The sequence below is a fragment of the Brassica napus genome, chromosome A6 (assembly GCF_020379485.1).
Source record: "Brassica napus cultivar Da-Ae chromosome A6, Da-Ae, whole genome shotgun sequence".
Taxonomy (NCBI): domain Eukaryota; kingdom Viridiplantae; phylum Streptophyta; class Magnoliopsida; order Brassicales; family Brassicaceae; genus Brassica; species Brassica napus.
The window spans coordinates 4,040,355-4,058,641 of record NC_063439.1 but is presented as its reverse complement, the minus strand read 5'-3'; the positions used below and the strand labels follow the sequence as shown (position 1 = coordinate 4,058,641).

The 18,287-nt window shown below is 31.5% G+C and overlaps 1 protein-coding gene and 2 long non-coding RNA genes across 5 annotated transcripts; 2 read left to right on the top strand and 1 right to left on the bottom strand.

Moving 5' to 3' along the window:
* Positions 1-712: 712 nt before the first annotated feature.
* LOC106351158 lies at positions 713-3,301 on the bottom strand. 2 transcript variants are annotated; one of them, XR_007340188.1, is made up of 5 exons: positions 2,281-3,301; positions 2,115-2,170; positions 1,569-1,716; positions 1,193-1,429; positions 713-1,114 (listed from the first exon to the last, which is right to left on the bottom strand). It is a non-coding gene; the product is annotated as an uncharacterized LOC106351158 (long non-coding RNA). The 2 variants fall into 2 exon arrangements; XR_007340187.1 differs by having other exon boundaries at positions 2,115-3,295.
* A 4,520-nt stretch (positions 3,302-7,821) lies between these two features.
* Positions 7,822-10,090, top strand: LOC125610172. The gene is made up of 4 exons (XR_007340186.1): positions 7,822-8,228; positions 8,388-8,933; positions 9,121-9,554; positions 9,640-10,090. It is a non-coding gene; the product is annotated as an uncharacterized LOC125610172 (long non-coding RNA).
* A 5,692-nt stretch (positions 10,091-15,782) lies between these two features.
* On the top strand, positions 15,783-17,461 carry LOC106346197 (two-component response regulator ARR4-like). 2 transcript variants are annotated; one of them, XM_048782119.1, is made up of 6 exons: positions 15,811-16,212; positions 16,306-16,382; positions 16,471-16,548; positions 16,645-16,715; positions 16,791-16,931; positions 16,974-17,461. In XM_048782119.1, the coding sequence occupies exons 1-6, from the start codon at positions 16,038-16,040 to the stop codon at positions 17,191-17,193; spliced, it is 762 nt and encodes a 253-aa protein (XP_048638076.1). In that variant the 5' UTR covers positions 15,811-16,037; the 3' UTR covers positions 17,194-17,461. The 2 variants fall into 2 exon arrangements, with proteins under 2 accessions (XP_013640913.1, XP_048638076.1); XM_013785459.3 differs by having other exon boundaries at positions 15,783-16,212; positions 16,791-17,461.
* The last annotated feature ends 826 nt before the right edge of the window (positions 17,462-18,287 follow it).

Sequence of the window (18,287 nt, the reverse complement as noted above, 5' to 3'; positions counted from 1 at the left end):
CTATCTTTTCCAATTCTATACAATATCATAATCATGTAATATAACATTATGATATTTCTTAGTCTCTTTATGTCTACATGTCATTCTTGGCATTACTACCTCTTGTTGATGAATACAGTCACCTCATGGGCACTCAATTCAGTTGATAGTTTTAATGCAAATCAATCTTGTTAAGATACAACAAAAAACCAATGAAGGCAATAAGGGCTTGAGCTAGTGAAAGCTCGATGAAAATGGTTATTATTACCTACTTCTCTTTTCCACCAGATATGTAGAATAATGATATTGGATAATTATTAACATGTCATCAACAAATCAGTAAGATTCACCAGTCTTTATGTTTTAGGTAAAAAAAAAATTAAAAAAAAATGTTTTACCTAAAATTTAATTCACTTGTAGTTTAGGCTGCTCATTTGCCGATGCATAATGATTATCAAAAGCCTTTGAAATGATAAGCCAGATTCTAGACATGTGTTTCTCAATGCCTCACAATTCACACACCATGGTTTATGTACCTGTTTTCAGTACTCCCATAAACATGAGTTTTTATCTTGATTTTAGTTAATATAAACTTTGGTTTAGCAGAATGGTCTTTTGGGTTTACTTACCTCAAAAGAACATTCTATTAGATCTCAAATATAAACATAGCTGCAAGTAATAAAAAAACAAAGATAAAATCTAAAGTAATAAATCTTTTTGCCAAGATTTAGCATTGGTAAATACCCTCGATTTAAACTTTTCTTTACAAATTTCCAAGACTCTAAACATGATTCTAGAAGCCATCAAGCTTGGAAAGGATCTTTACCTAGCCAATGAAAGAAAAAAAAAGTAGGATTCAATCATATTAGGGGAAAAAGATATAAGAGAAACTGAGAACATATACAAACTATATAACAAACGTTTATAACCTGAAGCTTTACAGGACTGGAGTAAACCAAAACAATAATGCTTTCGGTCAATTTTGTCACTAACAAAGCTTGTTGACGTGAGTGTTATCTGCTCGTTATAGTTAAAGATGAACGTGTTTAGATATCCAAGTTACAAAAGCTCTTTCTTTTTGATCCCTACCATGGTACCAACACACGGAAAAACCTCCGATGATGCACCTCCCAAGCTGCAGGTTACACATAAGATGCCAAAGATTAACAGACATTTAAATATGATTTCAAGCCAAGACAGTATGAGTTGTAACCTGCTTGTGCACTCGGGAAACACAAATCCTCGATTCGTCCCGCTGAATTGATCATTCATCAAATAACTTGGTGTAGATACAATAAGACATTAATCATCTGTTGTCTTTGCTCGTATTACAAATGTTTCTCAAATCTTGTTCACTTGGCAAATCGCAGTGTCCATTATTTTGCTACCTCCTCATGCTTTTCTCTATCCGACAAGTAGAGCAGTGCAATCACTGGTAAAGCTGGATTGTCTGGTAACAAAGAAAAAAGATATAAAGACGGTAAGTTAAAGAAACGAAACAGCTAAGGAGCTTTCTTACAACAGAACTGACCTGAGCTATCCAATCTATCTTATATGATGCATGAGCGAAGAGTATAGTAGAAACTTACATGTCTCAGGTTTTAAGAAGATAGATCTAATGGCTTCCAAGACTTTTGTGACTTTAAGAGCTGGGCTCCAAATGTCTCTTAGAATCTCCACACTTAAGTTCCCTGCAGCATCAATATTGCAAAGGTAGATCCGAGTCTTGAACACCGCCTGCAAATCATCAACCCTTTTAACCTCAAGACCAAAAACGAAAACGAAGTCCCTCAAGACTTAAACCGTTGGCTCAAGTCTCTAGGACCACAAAAAGGTCAAGACTTTTTCTACAAAATGTTCAAACAACACTTTGATGCAAGAAATAAAACTACTTTATATTGCAACATACATCGAAACTGTAGATGATCTCTGCTTTGAAGTGCTAGCATTAATCAAAAGACAAACAGAGAAGTTGATATACAGTAGGTAGTTTCTTCCTAAAGACATCATCTTTTAACTCTAATCAAACTTGCAAACCATAACTCAATACCAGCTAAACCAGTAAAGCTCCCAACTTTGTGATAAAGTTACTACTTTAACGAACAATCTAAACATAGAGAATCAAAAGCTCATACCTTTGGTGATTTAAAGGGATAATCATATCAAGAAAAAAAGATCCGTCCTTAAGTCCCTGCAAAAATAAGCTCGAATCAAAAACACTCGTAGAAAGAAACGTAACAACAGGAATGTTGGTGTCATAGTAAAATTTTGTAGATGGTGTAGAGGTCAAATAGAGGCTACCTGTGGATGCAAGAGTGTTGCCTAGACAAAAAAAAAATATGTATGGAAAACAATGAATTGGGAAGTCGCATGTCGGAGAGCGTCAATGTTTGTGTGGCTGACGGCTGATTGGGCAACAGTAGCATCAGAGGATGATATTTCCGAAGAAGGGCTCTAGGCTTTCGAGTGAAGAAAAACTCATAGAGCGTGTTTATGAAGCTCGATTCCAATCTCAGCCCTCTCCTATTTATAGGGTTAGAGGTGTTCTTCGGTTTTCATACACATCACGCTTTGATTGTAAAGCAAGGGAGACGGAGAGTTCGTGGAACTTATAGATTTAAATGTGAAGTGAAAATTCATTGCAGAGTTCAATAGAAAAACGTCAACGGAGGATGAGAAAGAGAAGAAGCTGAAGAGATGCAGGTCAAAGCGTGTTCGTAAACAACATCTTTATTGTTCAAGTAGGATCCACCAAAAGAAGAGATAGAGTTTGCCTACGTGGATAGCCTTAGGAGAGAGCAAAAACTCTCCTATTATAATATAGATTGTGTGTGTGATCTCGACTTTGATATCGAGTGTGTGTGAACTTGTCTTGAGACAATAGTTAAGAGTTGGTAATAGTGGGTAAGAGTGCTAGTGGTTAAAACAAGTTGCTTATCTTTGCTTGTAACCTTAATCTAGTGCCTAAAGTAAAGGTATAGACAAGTGAGTTGTTAAGTCTAGAGTCCCAAGTAATTGAGTTGTAGTAAGTATCTGATAAAACTACTATAAGTATGTGTGTATTGTGCTGTAACTTGTAAGAATGTATCCAATGCTAATAGAAAAGAGTTGAAGAACGATTAACAATGTAAACATCCAACGAGTTCTCGCTTCAAGAGTGTTTATATCTTTGTATCATGACAAAGGCTAGAGCGTAAAGAAAGAATAAACCAAAGCTTGTGTTATGTACACAAACAACACAAGTAAAGAGAAAAACAGAGAGCAAAGAGAACAAAACAGAGAAGAGCTGGCCGTGAGTGAGGCCAAGCCAAAAATCTCAATAGCTGTGAAGATGAAGGTGATTGAAATGATGAAATGGAGTTTACGAAAGAAAACAAAAACTGTTATAAGACCGGTACTGTTTTCACAATCGTTAGCATTTCAGGAATGTCCAAAACTTGTTATGCATTCAGCATGACAATCAATCAGGCTCATCTCAAGATAACTAGGAGCTTAAAGAAGTTCCATGAAAGTCGTTAAGAATGCTACATTTGAAGGAAATAATATTAAGGATCAATCATCATTATGATTGATTAGGAATATCTTCATATATGGTTACAATATATATTAGCATTAACTACTAATGTTATACCCTAGTATCCCCTCTTGTATATAACTTGTCTCTGTACAATACAATGAATATACATTCGATACTACTCTTACAAATAACAAGATATCAGAATAAGCTAGAGAAGAGGTGCCACATGCGTATTAGTGGTCATATGGTATGAAGCTAGTATAAAGTTAACGAGCATTGGGTTTCAAATCTTCTGGTGGAGTTTTGTTGTTTACAGATTGTTTGGATTCAGGGTTTGTGTCAAAAGTCTATCTGGCAAATTGAGTGGCTTGTTCTGTTCTCGTAACAGCTATACAAAGAGGAGTTCAAAACATTTCTGATACAAAAACGTTTGAATAAGGGTCACAGATAAGTCAAAGACGGTTTCAGTAAGTTGAAGAAGGGACTGTGTCAAAATTATTCCTAGCAAGGTTGAAATTTAATTAAGTGGCAGGTTCCATTATTAACATTGGCGTAAAAGTTTGTCTTCAGAACTGGGATTGTTTGTAAGTTTGAAACATATGTGATTCAGTGAAGAAGTTGAGCTTGACAATGTGTAGCACCTCGTGTTTGATTTTAAGGTTTCGCCTAATACAAAAGCCTTTAAAAGACTCCTCGCTATAAACACAAGCAAAACATACCTGGAAAACGTGTTTTTTCAACAGAGGATTGTTTAAAGAGGGCTGATCCAGTGTGTTGATGCACTCTATGATATCTCCGTCAGGGCTATGAATTGTCAAGACCGGTGCGCATGCTGAAAGTGGGCAGAAAGTGAGTAGCAAAACCGCAACTGTGATCACACTCTTGGTTCCTTTCTTTCTAACTCGAACATTTAGTGCATCTTTCAAACTCGTCATATATCTCGTTTCGCCTCAGAAAGTCCCTCCGGATCCTTCTACTAGAAACATTTGAAAGTAAACGTTGATCTAAGTGGCATTAACACCCATGGGGTCTGTGCACCATTATAAATTTTACTTTATCCATTTTGGGAAATCCCCCAAAATAGAAACCTTTGACGAAAATAGCAACCACCACTCTCCGTGGACACGAAACTTTTGTTTTGTTTTCTTCTGATATTTGTGAATATATGTGTTATCAAAAGCAACCATATTGCAATGTAATTGTATAATAAGGTATACATATAATTCAAACTAATTTATTTGATTAATATGGTAAACTTATCACTTATATTTAAAATGTTTAGTATAATTTTTTCCATGCAAAATTTCAGTCAGATATTCTTTTCCTACCACTAAAGACAAAACCTATTATTAAAATAGCTAGGGCTGCGCAAAAAATATGAATCCGAAAAAGTAGTACCAAGTCGGAACCAAAATTGATTAAATATCCCAAGGAATACAAAATTTTGGTATCTAAAGAATCAAAACCGAACTCGATCCGAATATGAGTATTTCGAGTATCCGAATATATCTATAATATATTTATGTACCTAAATATATTAATTATTTTAGATTTAATGTATATTAAAAGACATCCAAATCTATAAGATAGATTTAAGTTGTCCAAAATTCTTGAAAATATATACAATTAGTCAAAAGTAAATGTCTAAAACACTAAAAATACTTGAAATATATATAAATTTTCTATCCAAATATTCAAACCAACCTAATTTATATGTTAAATTTACGTATTTTGATATATGTTATTCAAATTTATATGTAATATATTATTTTATTTATATATTTTGAGATATATAAAGTATATAATGAATTTTAAAAAATTTAAAATAATTTAAATGGGTTATCCGAATCCAAACCAAACCCGCAAAGATCCGAACCCAAACCAAAATTTAGAAATATTCGAATGGGGCTGAAATCTTTAACCCTGAAAATCTGAAACCCGAATAGATCCGTTCGGATACCCGAAATCCTAGAAATAGCTTTTAGTCAAAAAAAAAACTATTATCGAAATAGATTAGAAATGATTAATGGCACTGACATGGAGGGTCTACTATAGTGAAAATATGAATTGTAGAGAGAATGAGAAAAAAACTTTTCAAACGTACTTCACGTACAAGAAATATTGAAAAGATGATCTTTTTCGAAGAGCAATCACAACGTGAGGTTTTTATCCCAGTATTCAGACAAAAAAAAATAACATCTGAAAAACACAAGTAAAGAAGAGAGGAGAATATGATGTCAAAAAAAAAAAAGAAGAGAGGAGAATATCTTAACAAACTTTTTAAAGCATCCGTTGTCCACTGAATCTAACCCATAAATAATATCATATATTAGTTAGATAATTAATAAAAATAAAAGTTGAGTCACGAGAAAGACTGGTTTACAGTTTCTAATTTCGAGTAACATATCTGCTTTTGTATTTTTTTTTTCTCGGCTCAATAAGGTATTATACAAAATAAGAGTAAAAATTTAAATGAACTGCTGGTGCTGCAAATACTGCCAAGATACTTCGAACCACATATTCATTTGCAGTGCTTTTAGCTTTTGTTAAAACTAAAATACAATTATTTAACTAAAATAATCTTATATAATATATTACTAGATTTCCACCCGCACAACCGTGCGGGTATATATTTTCACATTTATATATATAGATATTTGTTTTACATAATTATTATATATTTTTAATGTTATTCACATATTTAAATGTTTGTATAATTATGCTAAATACAATAATTTTATAGTTTTCATGCTGTAAATTAAAATCATCACATATATATGTTGTTTATTATATATTTATCCTATTGAATTTGCGTTTGATTACTAAACTATTTTTTTAATGCATGAAACAACATATATGAAAACAATTTTGTTTTTAATTTATTATAATCATGATCCGTAATTCAAATCGCTAGATTTTTTTAGTAATTTTTAATGTTTATTAATTTTATATAATAAATTACTGTATATTAAAAAGTTTAAGATAAGATAAATTTTTATACATGTATTATATAGTTTACTAATATTAACCCGTTCTACCAACATATTATATTTTTAGCGTAAATATTTTATATTTATAAAAATAAAGTATGTTAACTTATCAATTTAAAATAATTTTATCATATTTTGTTCAATATAACGTTTTTATTTTAAAATGATAGATATTATTATAAAATTGATAGAATATGATATAATTTTATTCTTTTAGTAACATTTCATTACTAATTACAAAATTAGTTGAAAATATTTATATTCAATTTATGACAATTAAGATCTTATTATAATCGTTTTCAAGAGATTTGTCAGAATTTTAATTTTTTTAAAAAAATTAAAAGATATATAAGATATTATGATTAAAGTAGTTAAAAATATTATATATATTAGCATTAGTGATATACATTTAATAGAAAATTTAAATGATGGTCCAAATAAAAATATCACTCATAAAAAAATCATGATTTTTATTTTATTAGAAAACAAATTTGAAAAAATTAAAATATAAATAAATATTTATTTCTAACAAAATCTTTAAAAATTATTAGTAAGTGTATTTTTGAAATTAATTAATTTCATTTTATTTAAATTTTCGTTTATAAACCAAAACTATATTCAATTTTAATTTCTAATTATATATTATGATAATTTAAATTAAAACTAACTATTTTTCGAAAGTAGATTTAAAAAGATTCTAAGAAAATTTTAAAAAGATTTTGTTAGAACATTTTAAATATATTCATTTGTATTTCAAATAAAAATATAAAGATATTAAAAGATATAATAATGAACTTATGTAAAATATAATATTTTTTAGGAATAGTTCAAACAAAAAAAATCACACATGAATGTTTTAATATATTAAATATATTATAAGTGTAGTTCTCCCCGTTCTAACTATAATAATCTCGTAAATTAAAGTTCGTGTTAAACTATTATATAACTCACGAGTAAAAAGAGATATTACATAACTTCCATCCACTATAAGCTGGTCAACACTAGGGGCAGGTGGATTTCTGGTGAATAAGTTTATTTATATAGATAAGAGAATAGTTTATATATTTAAGTTGAAAAGGTTAATATGTCAAAGAAAATAATCAATACAATACTAAAAGTTGAATAAGAGCTCCTCTCATGCTGTCCACGTCCTCACTAATAATCAACCAATCAGAAAAGTGTTTTTTGACACGTCAGTTTGGTTAATGTCGATAATGATAAAAGTGAGATTTTGTTTGGGTTTAAATTAATTTGCTATATTGGCCCAACTATTATCTCATCTACCTTTATCGGTGTCGTTTCCCCTTCTTCCATTAAATCTGCATGACCAGACACTAATTGCAGCCATTATTCTCTTCTTCATAACAACATAAAAACCTAACGATTTCATCTTCCACTTCTCCTCTTTCACCCAATATAAATTGATGTAGCGTTCAAGCTACCACCAGGAATCTCCTACATAAAACGAAATTGAATACCGCATGGAACTCAGAAGAACATAATTACATCGAACCTATCTCTACTCCATAGAGCTGAAACGTTTCACCTAAGGGATCTCCTCTCAAAATCAAAAACTCCAAGCCGATTGTAACTGATGCCAGTTTCATGCCTCTTCTCTTGCCGATTCCGCCGTCGCCTCCTCCTCCTCAGCTTTGGCCGCGACGTCAGAGAAATGCGAGAGGTCGTCTGTCATGTGTTGGATCACTTGAGAGAGAGGAAGGTCCACAGACTACGACGAGAAGGTTGGAGACCGTTAAATTTTTGCGCCTTTTAGGTGTGGAATTTCCTCTCAATCGATTTTTATCTCTTGATTTCAGATTTGAAAAGTAATATCTTTTAGTTTTATTTCTTAAGTTCTTTTGTCATATACTAAATTACTTTGGATATATATATATATGCAGGCAGGCTTACTCCTTCTGTTGGATCCCCAGCTTACGACGACCTCGACTTTTTTTTAATTCCACTGCGTTAGTTGATGATTAACCTATTTATATTGTGTTGCAGAGAATTTGATGGTAACAGGAATTTGTTGCACGAGATCACTAGACTTTCACCTAAGGCGAAGACAAACTCTTCATTAGTTCTCTGGGCATATTGCATTACGAGAAACAACAAAAAGAATCTATGGCCTAAATCACCAAGCATCTCCTTCTGCTATCTATGGACCTAATTAATTTAGAATTATGCTGATAATTAGGAAGAAGTATACTTGATAGAGTAATATCAATGTTCAATATTTTGTATGTCTGTGTTTTGTCTAGGATTAGTCTCTTCAATTTGTTCAAAGTGCTTCTCTTCAGATTGATCATATAATTTGGAAGCTTAATTAAATCTATTATATTGGCTCCATGTTTGATTATCTTTTCTCTAGGCACTTCTCTCCCAGGATGTTCAGTCCAACATTGCTCCAGCAAGTAGTGAACCTTACGGCAGAACAACAATACGAGGTACTAAAGCTGCAACAAGCTCTCAAGCAAGACCCCATGGTGCAGCCTTACAGCACTGGGGTTGTTGTCTTATATGCTATGCCATGAAATGAATCTCACCTGTCTTAAGAGCTGCGTTGCTTTTCCTATATTTTCTTCCTTCTCTGCGATCTAATTCTTGCTCGGTTTCCACCCTCTTCAATCCAAGGGACAAGCAACTGGGTTGGACGGTTTCATTTGACGGAAACTTGCAGCAATGAACATGGTTTCTCACACTCAAATTACCAAAAGAAGAAGAAGAAGCTTCTCTCTCAAATATACACTGCAGGAAAGCATTCTCTGATGTTTTAAAGTGATTTCAGTCTAAAACTCTCTTTTTTTTTATATTATCATCAAATCTAATATGTCTGTTTCACTGCCACAGAGGACATAAATTGATCGGGTCTCCTTTTGGAAATCTGGAATACATGGATGGGACCTTCCTGCCAGCAGAATTATCTATGAATGTGGGTTTTGTCTTTTTTTTTTATAGAGAGGGAATGATGAGAGACGGTATTTTGTTTCAGATTCTTAAACACAGACTGGAATAGGTGAGACGTACAATTTGCAGACCTGAGAGGAAGGGAAAAAAATGCTATATGAGTTGAGACTATTTCCCATTTATCTCCACAATTATGTATTCCTCTCTCTATCTCTCTTTTAACCAAGGAAAGGATTTGTGTTGCAGCTGTTCAAGATCAGTGAGAAAGTAGTCGTTGATGCTACAAATAAAGGGAATATAGCTCGGCTTATCAACCATTAGTAAGCAGTTCTATGACATGGTGTGAAGTTTCACAGTTAGGAGTGATTGCGTTAAGACCCTTTTAGGAGATTTTGTTACACTGCAATAACTCATTGAGACAATTTTACTTCTACTCCCACTCTCTCACAAGGTAACACGCTCAGAAGGCATCTTACTTTGTTCCATGTAGTATTTTTTTCATTAGAATATATGCTTGGTTTCATCACTCCTCCTTTAAGTGTAAGATGCAGCGGTTTGTGACGTGCAATAATGATGGTAAACACACACATGCGTTGTGTGTCGAATATTTAATAAACTTTAGTGAGACTGGTTTTATGTAAGCTGGAATTGGTCAAAACCAGATAAAAGCAATAAATAAACACAAGAAGTTATCAGTTTCCATGTGAAAATCAGTACATAGATTCAGAACATTTGTACAGTGTGATTGGTTAGATATCAGAGTAAAAAGGTAGAAAATTTTGGTGAAAATGAGAGGGATGAAAATAAATAAATTTTTTAAAAAGTTTATTTCATTAAATTGGAGTTAAGATATACTCTATTTATTGTTTTCTCACTTTTTATAATAAACGAGTTATAATAAAAAAAAATTTGATTGGGTGAAATTAGAGTAAATAAGCTAAAAATAAACTGTCACCTACTTTAATTTACTCTAGCTGTATCCCACAGTCGTACCCGTAATCTAATATACTAAATCTATTTATAACTGATCACATCAAAAAATAATTTGCTTATATTATTAGCATCGTATTCCAAAATCAATACGTGAAAATACATATATAATTACTGTTATATTGTTAGCTGAATAAAACATTACTGCAAACTAAAGTCATTTATATAGTTTTTAAGGAACTAAAACATCTGAAGCATATCTATGTAAAAAAGTAGTTCTTTAAATATAAGAACCTGCACACATGTTACCTGATTAGATTTCAACTGGTCTGATCTCCAGATTTAAAACGAAAGTGTATCAATCAATCGTATGACAAGGTGTGCATAAGTAAAATTGTACACAAATTTGGTGTTAAAAATTCAGGTTATAATTAATGGGGGGGGGGGGGGGGGGGGGGGGGGGATTTATGTCTCTTCAAATCATTTCCATGCATTTTTTTTTCTTTCTGAATGCATTATGAATAAGATGTAGCTAATAAGTCAGCAAGAAAACCACTTCGTTAGTTTTGACAACTAAATTTATTACGAAGATCCTAGAGCTCTACTAAGGAATTAAAACCAACAAAAAAACTTTAAAATCTACAAAAACAAATTCCTGTAAACGGAAGCTTAAAGTTGGATATTAAGTCTCAGAAAATAATTTTACCTCCCAAAAGAAACAATTAAAAAAGAAACAAATATACAAAAAACGAACGACGAGCACATTGGTTAATAATTTATTACCATGGTTGCGAAACCCACAACCGTACGTCATCCTAAAATAAGTCAAAAACGAGAAAAATAATTTTAGAAGATGTTGGAGTTTTCTCTACTACACCGTAAATATATTTCTACTTCTATTCATGTTTATCAATGGAAAATTTCTACTACCAATATTCCATGAATTCTACATATTTGAAAATATGGCATAAATCTAAAACGTTTTTAAAGTCCATTTTTTACAAAGTTACGAAATCTATATAAAGAGAGAACTTATACATCTTGCAAGCATAATTCTACCTCATGCATACGGTCTCAAGTCAATATTTTATAATTTAATTTTGTTATACTCTAATTTAGATTATGAGGAGCCTTAATTTTGAGTTTTTTTTCTACGATGCAACTTTTATTGTTTCCTTTTGCTATCATTATATATTCAGATTATTTTATTCGGTAACTTTAAAGTTTAGGAAGTGTTGGAATCTAAACCAGTTTTTTTATTTAGTTAAAAAAATAACCAAAAATTGTTTTTAGAAGAACGAGTAGATATAAAAAAGTAGAGACCAATGAAAGATAGGACGAAATAGAAATGCTTCAGTTTTTTTAATATATAATTAAGACATCTATTAGTAAGAGATTATATAAGTTTTGTTATGAAACGAAAATAAATACAAACTTAATTTATATTTAGCTTTATTTTCAATGTTTAAATAACTGCATTATAATATATATTATTACAATTTAGATATTCATATTTAATAATTTAGTCAAATTACATAAATGTAAAAGTGTAGCTTTCAATAATTTAAATAAAACTTTGCTTTTAAAAAAAAATTATATAAGAGAGAATTTTAATTTTAATAATTTAGAATACATAAACCGCGCGTAAGTAGAAATGCTTCAGTTTTTTTTATATATAATTAAGACATCTATTAGTAAGAGATTATGTAAGTTTTGTTATGAAACGAAAATAAATACAAACTTAATTTATATTTAGCTTTATTTTCAATGTTTAAATAACTGCATTATAATATATATTATTACAATTTAGATATTCGTATTTAATAATTTAGTCAAATTACATAAATGTAAAAGTGTAGCTTTCAATAAATTCAAATAAAACTTTGTTTTTTAAAAAAAAATTATATAAGAGAAAATTTTAATTTTAATAATTTAGAATACATAAACTGCGCGTAGCGCGGTTAAAAGATCTAGTTAATGTAAAGGTAGTTCAATCCGATTAATCAAGTCCTTGCTTCTCTTATAGACGACTCCACGAACACTTGAACATTTAATTTATATTTTTTTTATATTATATGAGAAAAAAAAGAAGCCACCAAGAATGTCAAAATAATATGGCTCGGTCAGACAATATCGGGCCTTCACTATAATCATCAGTTTCGGGCTTGTGTAAAAGTTATATTCATCTAATCTCACGCAGTGGTCAGGATTGCATCACGAAAAGTTTAAACTCGTTAACTTCATGTGCTCTTTCCTTTTGACGTTTTTGAAACATGTGTTTTCATACATAACATATACATAAGAATAATATACATAACATACATAAGTATAAACTTCTGAGGAGTCGTGTTTGAAAATCTCATTCCCACCTATGAGATAAAAAAACTGTAAAGACATCCGTCAACTTACTATTTACTATTTGGAAATCTACTAAACTCAATATCATATCATAGTCTGAATACAAATTTTGACATCATTCAAATCGAAAATCGACCTAGCCCATCCCATCAACATGAGAAAAGATATATTCTTCTTTTTAAGAAACATATATACTTGTTGAAAGCAAAATATTTAATTTACATTGTTTTGGAATTTAAATACTAGGTTTTTTGGAACACAAGATGCTAGGTTGTATATAATTAGCATGCTTTTATTTAATTGTTTTGAAATTTGAATACTAGTTTTTATATTACTGTATTGTATATGTGACCTGATTAGTGACTTTTATTGCTAGGTATACTGCAGTGAATATTTTAGCATTCTTTAGGGTTCCAAAAAGTGAGAAATGTTAGCTTACACTAATAATTATAAGTTTATAACTAAAGGATGTGATTTTATGTCACTATCTTCATTTTTTCTATTGATCTTCAAAGTTCCAAGAAACAAAGATAAAACTTTGATTTATATGCGACACGTTGATCAAACTTATGGATTTTTTTCAACCCTCGATTTTTAGTTGACATCATGAAGATTTGATCCATCGTTCGTTGGCCCATATCGTTTGAAAAATCAATTCACAAATCAATCTTTAGATTTCGCAATTGTTTTTATTTATTAAATAATGTGCATATCGATTGTAAAATCTGATTTCACGCGTTATTGAGCATTTTCTTTCTACTTGGTTGTATCAGTTGTTGCGGTGGCTCTACTAGGAGGATGTCACGCTATTAAGTTTGGTTCTTCTTTTGAACAATTAAGGTTTTACATCTATATTATTAAAACTGAAGTACCTTTTAGTACTGTTTGGAAACTTAGATAGTAGATTAAATGAAAGTTGTTTGAAAACAATGATAGCAGATTAATTTTTTTTATTTACATATTTAGTCACTGTATTTCTTTCTTATTTACAGATTCTGTCGTTTGGAAACTTGGATAGCAAATTAAATGAGAATTGTTTGGAAACACATATAGCAAATTTAATATTTCTTTTTATTTACACATTTAGCCATTGCATTTCTTTCTTATTTACAAATCTGCCACTTCACTTAAAATAAAAAAAAATAATTAATTAATTACAATGAATTGTTATTTCTTTTTGTTGAAATAAAAACACAAACTATAATATATAGTATATATTAATCTGCTACAATACAATTTTCAAGAAAACCAAATATCATAAAATTAATAATAATTCATAAAAACCTACTGTAAAAATTAAATCATTTTTAAATAAATAAACAAAAAAATCAATAGGTTAATATATGAATATTATAATTACATCAAATTGCATCAAGTTATAAAATTATAAATATAATATTACGTACAGATAAAAAATTATTATCAAACATTTATATTATAATATAATATATTATACTCTAAATATATTTTACAAAACATAAAAATATAAATTGACATTTTATAAAATCGATGGTTTATAAATTTACATTGAATGCAAGTTAAATCCAACATCCATCAAGATCTAGTTATCTTTAAGAGTGGTTGTTTATTAACAAGAGAAAAAATATTTAAACTAACCTTTTAAAAATAAGCGAAGGCGAAGCTAAAAAAAGAAATACATTTATGAATAATTTAATTATTTTTGAGTGGGAAAGACAAATCAAAAGAAATCTCCAAGATATGATACGCTGTTGTGTCTAAAGAGTTAAACAGCAAATTTTGTTTGGAAGAAAGGAAAAGTCAAATGACTTAAAAAAATGTTCGAGCAAATATTAATGGGTCCCTCCCTTTAGATTTCCTTGGGACCTACGAATCCTAATTTTAATGTGGACGTCAATGCATTATTATTTGTCCACCTTCCAATTGTTCGGAAAATTGATATTTGTCAAAATAAATCATCAAATTTTTGATGGCTTTTTGGATTAGTTTATTAGACCATCCGCATCGGTTGGTTTCTACCGTAATTTTTCGATTAAAAAAAAGAAAATAATAGAAAGAGATGAAAGAAAATGTATAGAAAAAATAAAAGAAACGCCAAGTATCTCTAAGACCATACCATTACGGACATTTAAGAGACTCTAAATACCAAAGGCATGTTTTAAGTGGCTCTGTTTTGTTTATCAATAAAAGTTAATTACAAATTCTAATTAAATCCAAAATAGTTATATTATACTTGGAAGAAACTTATTTACCACCGATGCAGATGTCCTTATTGTAGAGTAACAACTAAACGTCTGGTTTGGATAATGTTATTGCGGCTTATGATTTATGGCACCCATCGGCGAATTGGAAAAAGACATTATACGCATATCTTAATTTGAATTTACAATATTTATTCTCTCTTTGTTTGTGAACTATTTATTCTATGGATTGCATTTTATACTTTCGTGATAGTAAAGTAGAAACGGACCAATCAACAATATTTTTGTGTGTTATTCATCTACATTTCTAGAAAAATACATACATCTACAACATAACGTGTTGGGAAGAACGGTTCCAAACTTGCAATGAAAGATTATCTTGGGTAAAATTCTAGATTTGGTTAACTAATGTCTTGGTTACATTGAAACATGCATGGAGAACAGATGCTGAATCATAATTCATAACTCATACATACTCGGAAGTCATATGTTACATATGTTAAAATGCTTAAAGTGTGTTGCCCAACAACATATGTTACATATCTAGTAAGACCGATCCTAAACGAGCCAGATTATACGCACTCATTGAAACGGTTTACTTTAATCGCTACTGAGGACTGCAATGGCGACCAAACTAGCTTCACATTTCAGCTTTTTATTATGTTAATGAACAGTTAAAAGTCTACTTTCAGGTTTTCACTCACACTACCTAAAGAGATATTGGTCATGATCTGTCTATGGTATTATTTTCCGAGTCCTTTGTACGGATTTATCTCCTCTATTATTTATTCGATGTAGGAATATTTCCTCATTGATATTCGCACTAGGCCCCCCCCACCGGATTTTCAGAAATCTCATTTTTTTAATATTATTTATTTCTTCAAAATAAAGTTCAATTTTTCAACCCTACAAGCACGGCACACAATAAATAAACAAATATATTTTGTTGGATTTTCCTCACTGTAGAAGAAAACTTATACAGTACTAGTACTAATTTATAACAAAAGGACCCTAAAAGATTGATTTTAATTTCTGAGGAAAGAGGGAAAAAAAACTAGGAAATATAAAAAACTGTCGTAAGAAGACAGGAAGAGGAAACGAAAACAGATGTGAGCTCTCTCTCTCGTCTTAAACTTTAATATCCTCTCCTCTCAGTTACTACTACTACTCTCGGCCATGGCCAGCGACGGTGGCGTTTCATGTCTACGGAGGTCGGAGATGATGAGCGTCGGCATCGGAGGAATAGATTCTCCACCGTTGGATGTAGACGAAGTTCACGTCCTGGCCGTCGACGACAGCCTCGTTGATCGGATTGTCATCGAGAGATTGCTTCGTATTACCTCCTGCAAAGGTTCGTCTTCCTAATTTATAAAATAACTAAAAATGTATTTAGACATCGAAAAATCTAAAAAAATAAAACACATCTCGGGCGGTTCTGTTTCAGTCACGGCGGTAGATAGCGGATGGCGTGCTCTGGAGTTTCTAGGGATAGACAACGAGAAAGCCTCTGCAGAACTCGATGTAAAGTCTTCGAATTTAAAGAGATTTTCTTTTATAATTAGTGATCAAGATTATTGATATTTTTTTTAGTTTTCTTACTGATTCTTAGAGATTGAAAGTTGATCTGATCATCACCGATTACTGCATGCCTGGAATGACTGGTTACGAGCTCCTCAAGAAGATTAAGGTTTGAATTTCACCGCCGTTTTACATAATTATTTATTTTTATTTATTTTTCTAATCCTGTCGGAACAATGTGGAATTTTCTGGATATCTGAAACAGGAATCGTCCAGTTTCCGACAAGTCCCGGTTGTAATAATGTCGTCGGAGAATGTAATAACCAGAATCGACAGGTGAGTTTTCGTTATTAATCCTCATGCTTTGTTGATTTCGAGTTAGTGATTGACTGATAAAACTGATTCCGGCAGGTGTCTTGAGGAAGGTGCGGAGGACTTCTTACTGAAACCGGTGAAACTCGCCGACGTGAAACGCCTGAGAAACTATTTAGCCAGAGACGTTAAACATTCTAACGGTAACAAACGGAAGCTTCCAAAAGATTCGCCGCCGTTGACTCTCTCGCCTGATTCGTCGGACTCTTCTCCGCCGCGGTCGACTCTCTCGCCTGATTCGTCGGACTCTTCTCCGCCGCCGTCGACTCTCTCGCCTGATTCTTCGGACTCTTCTTCCCCGCCGTTATCTCCCGTGGAGATCTTTTCCTCGCCGCTACTTTCTCCATTAGACGATGAAGTTGACGATGTGCTGACATCGTCGCCGGAGTCTACTCCGTCGCTGGTTCGACGGCAGAAGATGAGGAGTCCCGGATTAGATTAGTGACCTTTTCCCGGGGTCCGTGTAATATCGATCTCCGTTAACTTTTTTTACCCTTTGACGGCACGTTGACTTGACGCTGTCAATTTTATAGATGTCCTTTAATCTCGCTCCACGTGGACGTACTTCTGTTTCTAAAAGCTTTTCGAATTTCCTATAATTATTTTAATTATTACTATTATGCAACATAATACGTTATGGTTTTGAGTTTTGACTTTGTGTTTTAGTATATAAAAGATAATGGAAGAAAATAACTTTATAGTTCACACTACTAATTAGTTTTCAAGTTTGTTGACAGTATTTAAATTATTTACATATCGAACGTAGTAGTACCATCAACTAGTTAGCACAAACGACTCATTAGAGCCTACCACTTTGTCTTTTATTTGGTGTGTGCTCTTACTTGATCATTTCTGTATTGAAAAGCTATTTAGAGAAAAAAGTATAGATATCTTTAGGATCAATTGTTCAAATATTGTGTACTTGGCTACATTTATTGAAGATAGTTTTGGTTTGACATCTTTAATTAAGTTAAAACGCTTATAGCATTTGTAAAACGCCGGACGTATCTATTATCAATAACTTAACTAGATCTGAAAAATTCAAGAATCCAAGAGCTAATGCTTTTTACAAAATAAGTAACTGATAACGTCTGAACTTGATACAAGATAAAGATATAGGTGAGACTTAAGAGCATAAGCAAGTTTTTGATGAAAATTTTAGTACACAATGTAAACTCAAAAACAAAAAATATTACTAATATACAAAGAAGTGGATGCATCATTCATATTATGCATATGTACATGTGTATAAAGAAAGCAAGAAAAAAAAAAAGAAAAAAAGGCTGGAAATGGGCAACTATTGTTCCCTTTCTTGAAGGCATATATCTCCATATATAGTCTTTACAGATCCGTTGTCTGTGGCGCTTATTTTGAGCGTTTCTTTAAAACTGTAGAATTTATGTTTACAACTCCATTTTGATTTGAGTATGATCTTCACATGGATGCGATATACAAAAGTTACTTAACATTAAAGGATTATATTAGTATAACCTCATCATGTGCTGTTAATGACAACCAACCACATCGGAAGGAGAA